This window comes from Calidris pugnax, unplaced genomic scaffold (assembly GCF_001431845.1).
Source record: "Calidris pugnax isolate Ruff unplaced genomic scaffold, ASM143184v1 scaffold206, whole genome shotgun sequence".
Lineage (NCBI taxonomy): Eukaryota > Metazoa > Chordata > Aves > Charadriiformes > Scolopacidae > Calidris > Calidris pugnax.
Window position 1 is genome coordinate 2,408,705 of NW_015090957.1, and position 15,108 is coordinate 2,423,812.

Consider the following 15,108-nt stretch of genomic DNA (forward strand, 5'->3'; position numbering starts at 1 on the left):
CGGCGGCCCCCCTCCCCGGCCCGGATCCCTCGCAGGGGGGGGAGCTTCCCCGTAGCTGCCTGTCCGGACTCCGAGCGCCCTCCCGAGCCTTCCTTTCCCCCTCCCTTCCCCCCTCGGCCAGCGCCCAGAGATGCGGGGCCGGCGAGGCAGGCCGCCCAAGCAGCAGCAGCCGGCGGCGGCCACCGCTCAGGCGAGTTCCCCGGCTCCGCCCGCCCCGGCGGGCCCCATCGGGGGGCTGAGGTCCCGGCAGCGGGGCAGCAGCCGCGGCAGGTGGGCGACCTCGGCCCAGGCGGAGACGGCGGGGCCCAAGCAGAAGGGAGCCGGGGCTGCCCAGGCCTCTTCCCCCGCCACCGCCTCCCCCAGGGGGGGCAGCAAGAGGAAGGGAGGCAGCGGCAGCAGCAGCACCCCTGGTGGGGGAGGCAGCAGCGGTAAGGGTAGGGGCAGGGCTGGGGCTGGAGGAGCAGGGGGAGGAGGCGGAGGAGGCAGCTGCAACAGCCAAGGCAGGGCTGCCTCGTCCAGGAGGAGCATCAGCAAAGTGGTGTACGATGATCATGAGAGCGAAGAGGAGGAGGAGAGCATGGTGTCCGAGGAGGAAGAGGAGGGAGACCCCGAGGATAACCAGGACTCCGAGGAGGAAGAGGAGGAAGAGATAATGGAGGAGGAGGACGACGATGACTCTGACTACCCTGAAGAGATGGAGGATGAAGATGATGCCAGTTATTGCACTGAGAGCAGCTTCAGGAGCCACAGCACCTACAGCAGCACCCCAGGTAGAGAGTCACTGGGATGAACTAAAACAAGTCGAGGGCACCCCACATGCTCCCTCTAGGTTTGCAAATACAGTCCGCACGCATTCTTCCTCCCATGCGTGTATGTAAGGGATGCCTGCAAGCACTCACAGGGAGAGAGGGGTATGCAAATTAACGACTGCAACCCCACGAATGCAGGGAACGTTAGAGGATGCTTACAAACACATGCACTGAGAGGAGGGCGGGCGGGAGGGCAGTAGATGCTGTAAAAAGGGGATGCTTTGCAAATATGCATGGAGATTCTGGTGACTGCAGAAATGCATCATACACCAGAACACGTTGCAAAGGATATCAAAAGTGCATGGACCATTCATGTAATATTTAAAAACAAGGGAAATGAGGTGCATGCCTTGCAAGGAGGTCCTTTCAAATATATACAGGAAAGGATGGATTGTGCTTGCAAATATAATTTGATGTTAAAAGGAAAGGAAGAACATGCAACTTGAAGTGGCCTAAAAAAAACCACCAACCATAAACACTGAAAATTTTCAGGCTCTTGAGATTAGAGGTATAACTGGATCCAGCATTTACTGGCTTTAAGACAAAACTAGCTTTCCAAGGAGGGAAATGAGGTGCATTGTTCAAAATGGAGATTGCATTGTTACAGTTTGGGGAAAAGTGCACAGGGCCTCATTGCAAGGGTGTAAACCTAGTTTTAGTTAAACACAAAGATTAAAAGGTGGAGGTTGAGTCAAAAGTCTTGGTTTTAAATACCACATTTATCTTAAGATATGGCAACCTTTAAAACTTGTGTTGGGGTTAAAACTCGTTAAACATCATTGTGATTATTTTATTTTTTTTAAATCTCTAGTGGCAAATTTGGGCTCAAATTTTTAAGGCCTGCACTTCTGTTTGTCCTTAGTTCCTTAACCATGTGGGTTTTCAGCTTCAAAAATTCTTTATCTAACCAAAAGCGCTTTGGATTTATTTGAATTCATTCCAGAATGGAGTTAAAGCTTAGGATTTTTATTTTTTTAAAAACTCTCTGAATCAGGAGAATAGTTAAACTTAGGGATGACCTAGGAGTGTTTCTGAATTGGGCTGCGGGATAACAAACGCTGCTGCTGTACAAGTATTTGGCCAATTTAGAACAGGGGAGGAACAGGTTGTTGATGCAAATACATTGCATCTTAATTAAAAAAGGAGTGTATTTTTGAGCAGTTAGCTGACGACTTTTTAAAAGGGGGAAGTACTGGCTACCAAATGTGTCGTTTATTTTTATTTTGGTGAGTTAATGGTATCAGCTTATTATACAACTTCACAATAGTCCTTTAAAAAACTCTGTATGTCTGTCTGTCTGTCTCTTTATATTTTAATCTGTATCCATATGCTCAGGAACCTAAATGAATCAAAATAAGTACATAGATTACTAAATGAATTTAATTTAGAGATTTTAATTTTTTTTAAGATGTTAGTTTACCTGTTGCAGGGGTGTCCTGCAATCAGATTGAAATTTTTGAATATTTATTACTTTAAAGAGTGAGGTCTGGCTTCACAGAAGAAAAAAGCTATTAAGTATTCTCTTGACTTTTAACTGTTCATTTTCTGCTTAGTATTGGTAACTTTAATTTTTATTACTCTTTTTGGGAGATGCTTTTGTCAGGGAAAGAATATTTTTATGATTTTATTTGGCTAGATCAGGGCACATATTTTTTACATGAGCATCCAGGTTTAAAATGAGTTTTACAGAGTATGGGTGTATTCAGTTTTTGAAATGTACTTAAGTGTTTTGGCAAATAACAAGATACCTTTGTGCGTTGTTGTATAAGTGTAGACAAGTTTTATGTGTGATTTAGGTGTATCAGAAACCATTTTGATCACTTACATTTTCATTTCTCACTTAGGGTAACTTTGGTTAACTATGTTAATATAAGTTTAGGTGTAAGCATTTTCATCCTTACATGCTTCTTTGTTTTTTAATACTGAGTATTTGATAGTTAAAACATCTATGTTGTTATTTTGGCAATTTAGTGGCAGTTCTTATTAGTTCAGTATTTGCCTAAAGGTCTCCTTCCCTCTCTCCCAGACTTGCTGTTGCCCTTTTGCAAAGAAAGTAGGAACTTTTCATTGGGTCAGCTCAGTCTGTGTCTTGCTTCTGCTGAACAAATCCCTGTGTTGCGAGCCCTGCTACACAGTGGTGGCACTCATTGAAATCTTAGTCTTATCATAATCCAGGAAGAGATACCTGACATTAGAACAGCATTAATAGGCAAGGAAAAGATTCACCTAAACTCACTATCTCTTTATCTGACAGCGGCCAGTGCAGAGAAGAGTGTTAAGAGTTCGGGCAAACATAAAGTGATGTGTCTTCAGAGTTTCTCTGTGGGTTCCAGTGTTCTCTGTCTCAGGTGCATGCTGAGCCAGAATTGGTCTTTAATTATGTTTAGTTATGGGTCCTTTTCTTTCCAACATTTGTCTTCGAAATAGACAAATTGTAATATACAGTGACAAAGTTGCAGTGGTTAATGGGAGGGCTTGAGGGAGTGTCTTCTCCATTGTTTTAAACTGGTCCCTGACAGAATCCTGTGGTGCCTACTAGGTTTTTTTCTACTAGAAGAGATGCTCAACAATCATTCTCCACTTATCTTCCTGCAATTGCATGCAGCCTAAATTACTACCACTTATGGGATGTAGTCTTGGGGGCTGTAGAGTTTATATTTTGAAAGCAGGACATTGGAAAATTGCAACCCCAATCAAACTCCTACCAACCAAAGTTTTACGCGTAAGTCACATCCCACTTAAATGGGTGACAGACTTTTTACAGTTTTTTCACATTAAAAATCACAGTGCAGTGTCTCTAGCCAAGAAAGGCTCTGTCTTTGTGCTCTGCTGGGGAGTTTACAATATATCTTGAACTTGGATGTAGGAGTACTTCTGTTACTATATTATTATTCAAGTATTTAAAGAAGCAAAATATTAGGAATGATAAAATGCCTTAGATACAATGCTTAATCATGGTACAGTGAAAGCTTATAATGTGATTGCATATAATATTTATCATTGCTTTTTCTTCTGCTGGATGGACTTCTGGTAGAAGGATTTTGTTTGTGTGTAATGTCCTTTCTCTGTTTTACCTTCTGGGAATACAAAGGTAGAGGTATTTTTAGGATAGATATTCTGTGTGTCTTGTATCACTAAATATTTTTGCCATTACCTGTCCACCGTAAGTTCTACTTTAGGCTTCTCACAATTGCAGATAGATATCAAGTATTTTCCATATGTTGCAGAATTTTAAAAGAAGGATTTAATCAGGATGCCTAGAAGTTCTTCCTTTTTTTCTGTTTCTTGATTTTCTTCGGCAAAACTTGAAACACTGGCTTTAGGAAGAGCTATATATGTAGATTTTGGCTGAGATAATAATCGGTTTTCTAACAAGCAAGTACATAGCAGTGGAGTTATGAGACAAAAGATTTGTCTTAAAATACATTAAATAAAATTTTTAGATGGATTTTGCTAGTCTGAGCATTTACTGTGATTGACCATCAGTTCTATTAAACAGTTACTTCACTGGTGTGCTTTTTTCTTTGGAGTGAAAAAATTTAACTGGAAATGAGGTGTTGCATTTTGTGTCTGTAGTAATTTTATATCTTAACACTTTCTTGCTCTTTAAGAATTGTTTAAAGGGAGACATTGAGATAGGACAGTGAGATATGCAGCCTCTTTGTCACCTGAGAAGATTTACCAGCCTCCCAAACACCTTACCTGGGTACCCTGTTCTCTGAATTAAATCTGGCAAGCTTTTATTTTACCACTTAGTAATCTGAACTTTGATTTGTGGTCTAGAGGAACTATTGCTAGTTCATTATTGCAGTCATGAAAAATGGAAGACGACAAGTTCTAGCAAAGAAATTGGGTAGAAGGCCAAAGGAGTAAATCTGTGGCCCATTCTGCTCTATTGACATGCAAATTTACAGTTTATCTAAAGAGGATATTTGCTGCTTCAGTCATCTTTCTAAGGAGCTCCGTACATCAAATAGTGTAACATTGTCAAAGTATGATTGTTATAAAAGGCAGAATAATTTGATGTACTGCAGATGAGTTTGTCCAACCTTTCTTTGTAGGTTTGCAGTAAAATTCCATAGCTGACCATTTTATTGCATAGAACTGGTGTAAGGTGAATAAATGTGGATTTTAGTAGAGTGGGGCTGGATCTCAGGGCTCACTAACTTCTGAAATTAGTTGCAGCTTGTCCTGAGTGTGTCCCAACTAAGACATTGTCTGTCAGAATGTTCCTGAAAATCATTATGTTAGTGCTGCTCTTTTTTTTTTTCTTTTCTTTTTTCCCCTGGTTTTCTAGGCACAAAAGGGGTGTGACCTGAGTACTTCTGGGAATGACAGTGTGGGATCTGATCTTCTACTTGTCTTGCATTAGTTATCTGAATATTAAAATGGTACCTTAGGATATAGGGATTTGTATTCCTGGCTCCTGCTGAGAGTGTACTGATGGCCACAAGGTTGAGAAACTAAATTTTTAATGTAAAATCAGTAGAGAACCCTAGCTTGATTTAGAAGTGTACAACTGACAGATGTACAAACAGAACAAGGAAACAACCACAAGTTTTAAAGTTCTAAAGCAGGATTTAAAGAACATAAAGTCTTAGTTCTGTACAACTCAAGGTAGTAGTCAAACTTAACTTAGCAGCACATGTTGAGAATTTCTGTGATATGAGTGTTCTTTCTCAGAAAGAAGCGCTCAGGATCTGGTCTAGCAATTGGTTATTTGTTCATTTGTGCTTCAACTTCTAAAACTTTTGTGGTGCTTGAAATGTCTCATTTTTTAATGTTGGTTTAGATTTTAAGTTTAATCTGGTTTGTGGTTGTTTCTTTTCCTTTTTCCAGACAAAAGAAATAAATTTCGGTTAGGTATGATTGCTGCAGAGCAATATTCAATTTGGAGCTGCACTTACAAGTAGTTACAAATGCATCTTACTCTTTCAGATTTTTTTTCTGGAAGAGATTATTTGACTTGTGAATATTAGAAACATGTTTACTGTCATATTGGCATTTTTTAAAGGAAAAAAAATGTTTTGTGTAAGTCAAAGCCTTTCATTTTGGCCCAACCCAAGAAAAAGATTTAGATTTTTCTATTTTGGTACTGCTTTTCATAATGTATTCTTATTTTATGTTGAACTGATTCGTTTTACTGCTTTTTCTTCTTTGGTGTAAGCTGAGCAAATGTGCTCCCAAGAGGTTGCCTTTTAATTAAGGAACCAGTTTGGATATTGCTGTGACAAACGTGTAGCTATATCCAGTTCTGCATTCTGCTGTGGGGAAAAAAAGAAAAGAAAAGAAAAAACACAAAAAATGTTCTCTGAGGGATTTTCATCAACTGTTTTCACTTTTCTCAGTGATATCTGACGAGAACTGGTGTGTTGCTGTGCATTCTCATTTGAAACTTGACTGGTGCAAAGGAGTAATACAAAGTAGTAATCAGACAGCAAATTTATTCATTAAAACCAAACAAAAATAGGACAGTCTTAGTGAGTTTAGGAGGGTAGTCAAAAGCCAAAAATTTCCTGGAGGAAGGAAAACATAGGAGAGGGCATCTATCTTCTCGAAGGAGTACTTCTGCTTCCAGGGCATCATATAACTGCCAGTTGGTCTTTATGTTGAGAAGTTTCCGTAGTGACTCATGATCTGGAAAACAAAACCAACCCAATTCTGTTTTACTAAAGATGGACTTTTATGTAAGAGTAGTGTAGTTTGTCTGGACTTGTGGAACTTGAAGCCAAAAATTGATCTCTTATTGGGGGAAAATGGAAATTCTTTTCACTTGCTGGGGTCAGTTTTGTGGTGTGTGACTGGGGGGGAATGTGTCCTGCTTTTTTTTCCTGCTTTTTTTTCCCCTTCCTGTGGTGGATTACTGAAGTCTCTGAAACTCCTCAGTCTGTCTCTTCTGTCCCCTATGCTCCATCAAGTTTATCCTTCCCACCGTAACTGTGACCAAGAGCTCTAAGCTGGAGTCTTAGTGCCCCAGTGCTAAGAAATTATGAGGAAGGGAGAGTTTTTTTAGAGAAGGGAAAAGAGACCAATTGTGAGTTTTCTCATCAAGAAATGCTTGTGTTTATTTTTTAGGTCATACCAGTGTCATACCACTCTGCCCATTTAAACAAGTCGGTGGTTCTGACAGAGTATTTATTACGTAGGGCCTCCATTCACAACTCCACTACTTGAAATATATTGGGCTGAAACGCCCTGTTTACTGGTACTGTGCATCTGGAGTGAAGGGATGTGTTAACATGAGTGAGATGAGGCAAAACTGGATTTTTGTGATTTTTGTTAGACTATGTGTGTGTGGTAATTGGAGCACAGAGAGCATGAAAGTCATTGAGTCATGGTACAGCCTTTCTGTATTCTGGACACTGATGTAAATAGTTCATTCAAATACTCTGTTTTAAAACCGTCCACATAAATCAGAAGATATGTTAAAGATGGTTAAAGTATTTTTAAGTTCCATATTCCCCCGTGGTAAAGAGTTAAAGAATAGATAATTGCTTTCTCTTTCCTTCTTTCAGTCTGTGAATGAAAATGGAGATGTGCTTTTTGGTCCGTTTAAACGCTGCTTAATTTCTAAATTTTGAAATTTCTAAATTTGAACCAAATAGGTTGAATAGATGGAAAATTGAAAAAAAATAATAAATAAAGCAAGGCTTGAGGCTTCTTAAAGTGGTTCAGTAAATTCTGGTTTTGGGTGCTCAGCCTGTTAGTTCAGTAACTTCATTTTATTTCAAGTATCATTAGTGTGTTTTGCTTAAATATTTGTAATATAAATTCTTTTAATAGATTATGGTAAGTATAGTCTATAATTAACAATATCTGTAATTAAATGTGCCATATGAATAAAATTGTTTACTCTTTAATGTTAATTACAGGCAGCTCTTCAATTAGAGAATTCAAAATAGGGAGAGGCAGCCATTGCAGACTACTTCATCACTTTTGGAGACAACTAGTGAAGGAATGCGATTTGAAAGAAGTTTATGCTAGATAGAAGTATAATGCTGAGATACTCAAGATGATCTGGATCCTGTAAATAGCACAATCATGGCAGCGGGAAGCTATTGGCAGATCAGTTTATCCTTCCGTTCCAAAGCTATGGAATTTGAATGGCGCAGAAGCGGACGTTTTCTCTCTTTGTACTGGCTCAAACTTGAAGGTGGAATTTGATTCAGGGATTTGGTTAACATGCAGATATTTACATGTAATAAAACAGTAATTTTGGGAAACTTCAGTGTGAGTAAATTGACTTTAATTGTGAGTAGGTACATGTAGATTCAGTTTGAAAGTCTAGCCAGGCAGGTGGTGGTGGTGCTTAAAGGAGAAGTAACTTCTGCTAATCTGTGCTGGAATCCTCTTGATGTACTGCTTTATCTAAAAAAACAAATTGCATTTTCTACTTAAAACAAAAAAAAATCTCCTGCCACAAAAAGAGATTTCCACAAATGGGAAATTATTCAGGGCATATCATAAAAATTATTTATCCAAAGTTATTTAAGCTATACCAAGATAATGGCAGTAGCTGATGGAGTAATACAAAGTTAAGAAAAGAGGGCAACAGTGTAGTTCTATTGACTGGTCAGTTGCACTGAGCTATATTATTGTCACTTCCATATATTATTTAAAATACGTATTAATGTAATGCACATACGTAGTGTCCCAAATCAAAATAAATGTTTGTTATTGTTTAATCATCAATTGTATAATCTAAACAAGCTTGCACTTCTGTCTTAAATATTTAAATTTGTGTTACATTTCAGTTAACACTCTTTCTTACAGATAGTACTAAAAATTCCCTGTGGAGAATCCACGATGAATAACAAACAAAAAAAAATTAAGTAATAAGTAATTTGAACATACAAATGATTAAAGGGACCAAAGTTGGATTTTTTTTTTTGTCTGCCAGTGAATGTCAAATTCAAGCTTTGTGCAATTTGCCCTGTGGAAAAGAGAAGATTTTCCTTGAAGGTGAAGAGCTTGAAAAATTGGATATGTTTATTGTAGGAAAACTTTTTTCAGAGTTTGAGGGATTTTTTGTTGTTGTGTAAACGCAAGCTGTAATCTTCCAAAAACCTTCACAGAAGTTGAAACTGCTTGTGAGGAGTGTGAACTGGACAGGGTGTCAGCACACTGCAGATAATTAGCAGTGAAGAAGTTGTTATTATCACAATTGCAAACAAGGCTAGAGTCCTTATTTGGAGTTCAAAACTGCCTTTCTTCCGCTGCCTGAGTGGGTGACAAAGGGAGGGGTTCATCCACCCAACCAGCAGAACACAAAAAATTTCAGCTTAAAAGAGAGACTAGCACTTTGACATCATTATATCATATTCCATTGCCTTACGCTTTTAATTTAAGTTCAACAGCCACTGAGAATGCTCCAAGATTTATGAGTATCTTGGCAGAGAATGTCTATCTTTTTCACAGGAGACTAGACTGCTTGGTTTTGTTGGTTTGGGTTTGGGGTACAGCAAATATCAGTGACAATTTTTAAGTGAAATTGGAAAGGAAAAAATAAAAATATTTGAAATACTATGCCACCAAGGCATTCAATAAAAATGTGTCTGGGATATTCTGCATCTCTGAATACTTTCTTTTTTTAGCTCTGGAAGACAGATTGTATGTAGTGCAGAATAGCCCAAAGCAGTTCAGTGTCTGAAAAGAGAAAAGATTTGAGCTCGAGGCGTGGTGTGTGATTTATAGTAACTGTGCTGTGTTCCGCAAGCCATAGCACAGAGGAGTGGACAAACGAAGCAAACATTTTATAATGCAGTATGTTTTTCCTTATTGTCTGAAGTATTAGTTTTAAAATTACTTTTGAAATTTCTGTGCTTTATACCAAAGCAAACATGAAAATATGTAAATCAATTTAAATAGAAGATGAAGAGTGGCCTGAATAATGCAACGTTACGTTGTACTTGCACCAAAGTAGAATTCTTTATCATGGTATTGCAACATACTTTGTGTCCAATAACACATTTATTTTAGACCTCTAATTGTACCAATATGCTTTCTTTTTAAGAGAAAGTGTTAGTGAACTTTTTTAACTTTTTCAGAAAATATTGGAAAAGCCCTGTTTTAAGGTTTTTTTTCTTCTCCTGTTTGATGTAATAAATATACCAGTGTTTATCTCCTGTGAAAGAGACCTCAATAAAGATGGTATATAGGGAGTCTGGTTTTTTTTCAGTGAAAGATAAAAATAAAGCATAGGACAATTATAATTTTATTCTCAGAGTAGAAAATCTCAAAAAGAGAGAGGAAATAAGGAGTCTTTGCTGCTTTCAGCAGTGTTCCTTCATTGTAGTTTATCTTTGCCTGAAATCACTTGGGGGGGGGGGGGGGGGGGCACTGCTGATTAATTTAGGTAGGGGGGGGGGGAGGGGTGTCACTTCTGATTAATTTAGGTAAACTAGGGGTGTTGTTCTTGGGGCTTGCTTTTTTGAAGGGCAGTTTCTTTTGTGCCTTACCTGTGCAATAGGCATGTTTTTCTGCTACGGTTGCAAACACTGAAAAGAATCTTGGTTTCTAGTTCTACCAGCTTTTTGTGATATTTGGACTCCATGAGGGCCATTAGTGATTTCAGAGTATCTGAAATCTGTTGTCTTGCATGACCACCTACTAGGGCTGTTCCTACACTGTCCTGCCATATTAAGGGAAGCTTCGGGACCCTAACACAATTTAATCTGTGGGTATGCACGTGTATGTGTGTTTTTCTTTGGGGTCTTTTATTAAAGCAACTCTGGTGTATGCATGCATGATTTTGGATCATGATGATAGAAAAGTTGGTTGTCATGTAGATATTTCTTGCTGTAAGAACTTTTTTTTTGCTGTAAGAATGCTTGCTTTGTGCCTGGATGTGAAACTCCTGTGTTTTTGTGTGTTTGCCATGATTAAACATTTTCCACAGATTTGTGCAGAAGTGTATTGGAAGAGAGTCATGCAAGCATTCTTGTATTTTCCATAGTCAGAACCCAAACTTAACTAAACTTGGAAATTTATTTTTATACGCAGATTATGTTGACCCATTAGTTCTGTTGTGGAAATATCTGGCAGTTCATCTTCTATATTGTTTCAGAGTATCTAATTTGTTGCATGAGATTTCATTCTTTAAAGTTTGTGAGGGAGAGATGTGTCTGGTGTCATCTTGCCAAACTAGTTCAATGACCGATTTATTTTTCTTCTGGAATCATTTGGCAAACTGTCTGTTACACATCAAGGTGTTTCTTAAAGGTAGCTTTTCTTTTGGGGAACTTTTTTTTTCCTTTTCAATGCATTGAAGTTTTAGTGATGGTGTTTTCAGATTCAGCAGAAACTGTCTTTGAGTATCTGCCTGCCTTAGTAGGTCATTTGTTTTTAGTTGGTTCCTCCCTCCCCCCCTACTTCCCATTAGACTTATTTCCTTTATTTATGGGAGTATTGGAGAGAGTAGGGTGGGTTGAACAAATGCCACAGAGAAACATTTCCTCTTAATGGTAACATCCCAGATGACTGGCACTTACTTTATCTCTAAATTTTCTGGAATCACCTATTTGGGGGGGGTCTGTTATTCACAGAATTTGATCAAGAAATTAGAATCATAGAATCATCTAGGTTGGAAGGGACCTTAAAGATCATCTAGTCCAACCATCAACCCAACTCTGACAAAAAATAAATAAGAAATAAGCAATAAAAAAACACAAACAATATCACTAAACCATATTTTGGAGGACCACATCAACCCGTCTTTTGAACACCTCCAGGGATGGTGCCAACTATTACTAATAATAATTAATTACTAATAATAATTACTAACAGTTCTCATATTCCAGAATACTGGTTGTGTCACTCTTCAGTCTCAGATCACACATAATACATGTCACTTTTTGTTAAAGTGTGCATATGAAATTGCTGTTATGGACAGCTTATTTTTTCCATTGGATTTTCTCTGTGGATCAAATGCATTCTGCCAACCACTTCTCTGTGTAGAGTTGATAATTACGAAATTTAGTTGTTGACCAGAATCTCAGAGAACCTAAAACCAGTTTTCATCCCAGTTCTTGGTGTTAAACCAAGAGGATGGTTTTATGATTAGCTTATGAGATTGTCTAAACTTTAAAGTTTGGTTGGTTGGTTTGTATTTAAAAAAGGAAGCAGGTTTAATGTGTGCATCCTAATACTTCAACTGATAGCTGCAAAACAGTTGTGTCTAACTGCATACTGTACTGGTAAAAGATTGAACTATTTCATCTGTCCAGTAGTGCCACATACAGAAACTTTCCTCTTTTGTTATTCCTTCTGCTTGGCATCAAGGGTAGTGGAATTAAAGGGAGGAAAGTGTAGCATCTCATCTGAATTAGCATCTGAGACTGGATTAATTATGCTCGGTGTCTTGTGTTTTAGGTAGTGACACAGCTCTTTGGATTAGCTTTTTGTGTTAGGCTTTGTCCTTCTGTATTTCTGCCGCCTCCTCCTTCTGTGGATCTCTTTCCTGTTCTATTGCTGGATAGGAGAACAGCTTGCATTATTTCAATACAAAATATCTGTTGTTTGAAGCTTGATTCTTCAAGTTTGAAGTTAAAATTTCAAGGAGGAATGATAAACTAGTCATGCTGAATAAAAATAAAAAAATTTAAATTAGTATTTTGTTTGAGGGAAATGTCTTTCTTTTTAACTAATTTAAACAATAGATGTATATTATATGGGAAATGCAACTGCTGTAGGGGTCTAAAGCAAAACTTCAGATATCATGTTTATTTTATTTTATTCCTGTTAATTAAAGTATAAGATTATTAGCTGAATTACCACATTTATGTAACCATGAAGATGTGAATCCTTAGCCACATCCCGTGAAGATGTGACCTTTGACACGGTCATTGATGATAGATATTTAAACGTGTTGATGTGTGAATGGCAAAGTTCTTATTCTTGTTTTTTATTCCAGGTAGGAGAAGACAAAGAGTGCATCGTCCTCGTTCTCCAATATTGGAAGAAAAAGATATTCCACCCTTGGAGTTTCCTAAATCCTCAGAGGACTTAATGGTGCCTAGTGAGCATATAATGAATGTTATTGCCATCTATGAGGTACTAAGGAACTTTGGCACTGTTTTACGCCTCTCTCCTTTTCGTTTTGAGGACTTCTGTGCTGCTCTGGTAAGTCAAGAGCAGTGCACGCTTATGGCAGAGATGCATATAGTGCTTTTAAAAGCAGTTTTACGTGAAGAAGACACTTCAAATACTACCTTTGGACCTGCTGACCTCAAAGATAGCGTTAATTCCACTTTGTATTTCATAGATGGAATGACGTGGCCAGAGGTTCTGCGGGTATATTGTGAGAGTGACAAGGAATACCATCATGTTCTTCCTTACCAAGAGACAGAGGACTATCCTTATGGACCAGTAGAGAATAAAATCAAAGTTCTGCAGTTCTTAGTGGATCAGTTTCTTACAACAAACATTGCACGTGAAGAGTTAATGTCAGAAGGTGTTATTCAGTATGATGATCATTGTAGGGTTTGTCACAAACTTGGGGATTTGCTTTGCTGTGAAACTTGTTCAGCTGTGTACCATTTGGAGTGTGTGAAACCACCTCTCGAGGAGGTACCGGAAGATGAATGGCAGTGTGAGGTCTGCGTAGCACATAAGGTGCCTGGAGTAACTGACTGCGTTGCTGAAATCCAAAAAAATAAACCATACATTCGACATGAACCTATTGGATATGACAGGCATAGACGAAAGTACTGGTTTCTGAACAGGAGAATCATTATGTAAGTAAACTAATAATTTAGTATTTTCTGAACAATAATACTGTATTGTATGTATTTTTAATATATCCTTTTAAAAGATTCAGAGAATCTTTCATACTATTATTGGGGTTTTTCATATTCTGTGTTCATACTCAATCGCAGGCAGTATGTGGTGTATCATTCAGATAGTTCAGCAGGATGTTGTGGTCAGCCCAAAGCTGTTGATATCCTAATTTTTCCATTGCCTCACACATAATTTCCTACCTTCTGTTTCCAGAAGATCAGTTGAAAGTTTGATTTTTCACAAAAACCTTGATTGTGAAGGACAAGTGGCTGATACTCTTCTTGCTCTAGTTACCTTTGCTTTAATAACTTACAGATAGTTTCCTCTTTGCTTGGGTTTTGTATCTTTCCTTCCAAACTGTTGAGGAAAAGGTTGTTTAAAGGTGGGTTTGTCACACTGCTCTAATGTACTGGCAGAACGATTATATTGTGCTTGCCATATGCTGGGAATTAGCATAAAAAATCCAGAGAGTCACTCAGGAGGTGTTTTTAAGATAAGTAGGCAGGCTCCTCCTCCCTCCCCCCAATATGTAGGCAGGTTGTTAATTGTTTTTTACTAAACTTGATCTATGAAATAATGTTTTTTTCCGGGTGAATTGAAATATTTGACGTACAGAAGGTTTTGATACAGGCAGTACTTCAACCTATTTTAAACTAAAATAAATCAGGTAGGTGCTTCTTGATCCTTTGAAATCTACACACATAAAAATTATTTCTCTACGTCGTTGGTAGTAGTTTTAACTGCACTAGAAAAGACATCTTCAAATGTTAAATGTATTTAATTTTTTTTTTAGTGATTTTGCATTCCTGTTAAGAGTTCAGTGGGCAAATTATTTGTTTCAGAAATCATAAATCAAGTTTTATGAATGTAAAATTTGTATCCTAATGGGGATTTATTTAAAGAGAAAAGACATCACAGTATTCAGTTTCAAATCAAAATAGATGAGAACTTTAAACAATGCAGCAAAAGAAAAATTTTTACTGGCTTTTCCATTTTGTTAGTTTTTTTGTTAGCGATTAAAATAATTTAAAACATAAATGGAGAAGTATTTTTAGGTTTACAAAGACAAGAAGAAATGCAGTTCTTCTATTAGTTGTTTCTTGACTGTCTTTCGTATTGTCATGTGGACTATCTAGGTTGAAAGATTCTTTCCCTGCTCGTCCTGATCCTTCCTGTTGCCATTAGATATTGTGCCTTCAGCTAGCGTAAATGTCCCCGTGCGTGCTTCCAGAACACGTTATTCCTGAAGTATGTGGTTTGGGTGAAAAATTTTTTAAATCCTCCTGATGGAATTGGAAGAAAAACCAGATATGCCATTGTTCTGGTAGATCTGCAGCAGTAGTACTCCGTAACGATGCAGTGTGGAATGGACAGAAACAACCTGTTCCACTAGACTTTTCATAGAACTTTGCCATAACTAAATGTGTGCATAATGCACCTTAAAACTTCATGCTAAAGCCACCTCATAAAGGGACAAAAGTATTTACTACATAACTAAATTCCAGGGAAATGCAGCTGTAAT

The 15,108-nt window shown here is 38.0% G+C and overlaps 1 protein-coding gene across 16 annotated transcripts in view; it reads left to right on the forward strand.

Moving 5' to 3' along the window:
- The first annotated feature begins 6 nt into the window (after positions 1-6).
- BPTF (bromodomain PHD finger transcription factor) overlaps positions 7-15,108 on the forward strand; it is a 54,868-nt gene continuing 39,766 nt past the window's right edge. For 15 of the 16 annotated variants that reach the window (XM_014952199.1, XM_014952196.1, XM_014952204.1 and 12 more), the window contains exons 1-2: positions 7-770; positions 12,721-13,543. In XM_014952199.1, coding sequence (XP_014807685.1) covers positions 131-770; positions 12,721-13,543 — 1,463 coding nt within the window. In that variant the 5' untranslated portion in view covers positions 7-130. Of the gene's footprint in view, positions 771-12,720; positions 13,544-15,108 lie in introns of those variants that run through there. The other variant, XM_014952211.1, reaches the window with a different exon arrangement.